The sequence below is a fragment of the Cariama cristata genome, unplaced genomic scaffold (genome assembly GCF_000690535.1).
Source record: "Cariama cristata isolate BGI_N322 unplaced genomic scaffold, ASM69053v1 scaffold6422, whole genome shotgun sequence".
Classification (NCBI taxonomy): domain Eukaryota; kingdom Metazoa; phylum Chordata; class Aves; order Cariamiformes; family Cariamidae; genus Cariama; species Cariama cristata.
The window spans coordinates 1-1,844 of NW_009601994.1; the positions used below are offsets into that span (position 1 = coordinate 1).

Genomic DNA, 1,844 nt, shown 5'->3' on the forward strand with positions numbered 1-1,844 from the left:
GTCATTCGCCATGGAGGAGACCAACACAATAGACATCTCTCTGAGCTACATGAATGCTTCTGAATATGCAGACTCTCAGGCGGTTATTCCATCTCAGTGCATAATACAAAATTATAGTATCTTGATAATTGCAGGTGTCTTTATTGGTATTTCCCTGTGTGGACTTGTGGGAAATATGGTGGTCGTGTGGTTTCTGGGCTTCCACATGAAGAAGAGCCCCTTCACTGTCTATGTCCTGAACCTGGCCATCACTGACTTCTTTCTACTCGTGTTCCTTCTTGTTAAATTTATATTACACATTGTTTCAACAGTCTATTGTATTTCCTCATTTGAATATCTACCCACCAATTATATCCTGATGGATCTGTTTCTGTTTTGGTATTTTGCCAGCATGTATCTCCTGACGGCAATGAGCGTGGAGAGGTGCCTGTCTGTTTTGTTCCCAATCTGGTACCGGTGCCACCGCCCAAAGCGCTTGTCAGGCATCGTGTGTGGGGTGCTCTGGGCTCTCGCCGGAATTTTTGTTTCTTTGGTTTTCATTAGTTGTTATTCCCCTTGGAATATAAAATGTGAACAAGTAGTGCAAGGTGTATGCATTGTGAATTTTCTCATTTTCACTTTATTCCCATTCCTTTCCAACCTCTCCCTGTTCATCAAACTCCAATGTGGCTCACAGAGACGACACCCAGGGAAACTCTACGTTGCTGTCCTGCTCAGTGTGGTCTTCTTGTTCCTCTTTGGGTTTCCTTGCAATGTGATGATTTTCCTGGATCCTGTTTATATTGACCCATTTTACCTTCATATTTCTTACCTGCTGGCATCGCTGAACAGCAGCATCAATCCGGTCATTTACTTTCTGGTGGGGAGCTGCCGGCAGCGTGGATTCCAAGCCTCCATGAAAGTCGCCTTCCGACGAGTGTTTGAAGAGAAAGTGACGAGCGAGGAGGGGAGCCACATGCCTGGGGACGCTACGGTGGAGACCACCCTATAAAGGACTGCTGGCGAGGAGACCTGGGGATGTGGAGCCTCGCAGACCACCTGGGGGATGGAGGTGTTGGGGGTCCGTGGCACAGACCCAGCTCAGCATTGCTCAGCCGGGCTCGGTCCCCGAGCACGGGCTGTATTCCCATTGCAATGACCCTCATTGCCCTGACCCCAACAAATAAACTCAGCCTCCTTTGGCTCAACTGATGGATTTTGTGGTGTTTTGGGGGATCTCTTGCTTGGGGAAAGTCTGAGATATGAGGCCCTGGGGGAGCTCTGGTCATCTCTGCTGGCCGAGCAAGGCAGGGCTCTGCAAAAAGGATTGCAAAAATGGGCAAGTTGAGGGACCATGCGGGTATCTCGCCGGCACCGCTGCACCCGTGCTGAAGTGAAAGGCTGAGCGAGGGGTAGAAGCAATCGCTGCCGTGGGAGCAGCAGCGTGGCCCTGGCCCGTCCATGGGGTAGTGCAGCCCCCTCCTGACCCTGGTCCCCTATGCACGGAGACATTGCGACGGCAGAGCTGGCCGAGCCTCTACGGCCGCTGCTGCCCTGTTGGGAGGTGGAGGGTGAGGACTCCTGGGAGAGTCGCTGGCTAGCGAGGATATCCTGGAAGCCAAGCAGGATACCTTCATGTGGCAACTCACCCCCACCAAAATCCCCCTCCTAGCCTAGCTGAACCCCTCCATCTTCTCCGGGGCTGCACGGACTCTCCCAAGCAGGAGTGGGAACCCCAAACCTCACTTCTCACCCACACCCCGGGGCTCGGAGGGTTGCGGGGACACATCCAGCACGGGGCTGGGGGTGATTTCACAGATATCTGGGGGGTTGATGCCTCTAGATGGCAGGAGAGGGGCATGGAT

The 1,844-nt window shown here is 52.8% G+C and overlaps 1 protein-coding gene across 1 annotated transcript; it reads left to right on the plus strand.

The window, feature by feature from the left end:
* The first annotated feature begins 10 nt into the window (after nt 1-10).
* On the plus strand, nt 11-991 carry LOC104157254 (proto-oncogene Mas-like). The gene has a single exon (XM_009694535.1). It carries the CDS (start codon nt 11-13, stop codon nt 989-991), a length of 981 nt encoding a protein of 326 aa, XP_009692837.1.
* Nucleotides 992-1,844: the final 853 nt, after the last annotated feature.

What these genes read in the sequence shown, in the direction of transcription:
- LOC104157254 (XM_009694535.1), top strand. Translation starts at nt 11, where the DNA reads ATGGAGGAGACCAACACAATAGACATCTCTCTGAGCTACATGAATGCT.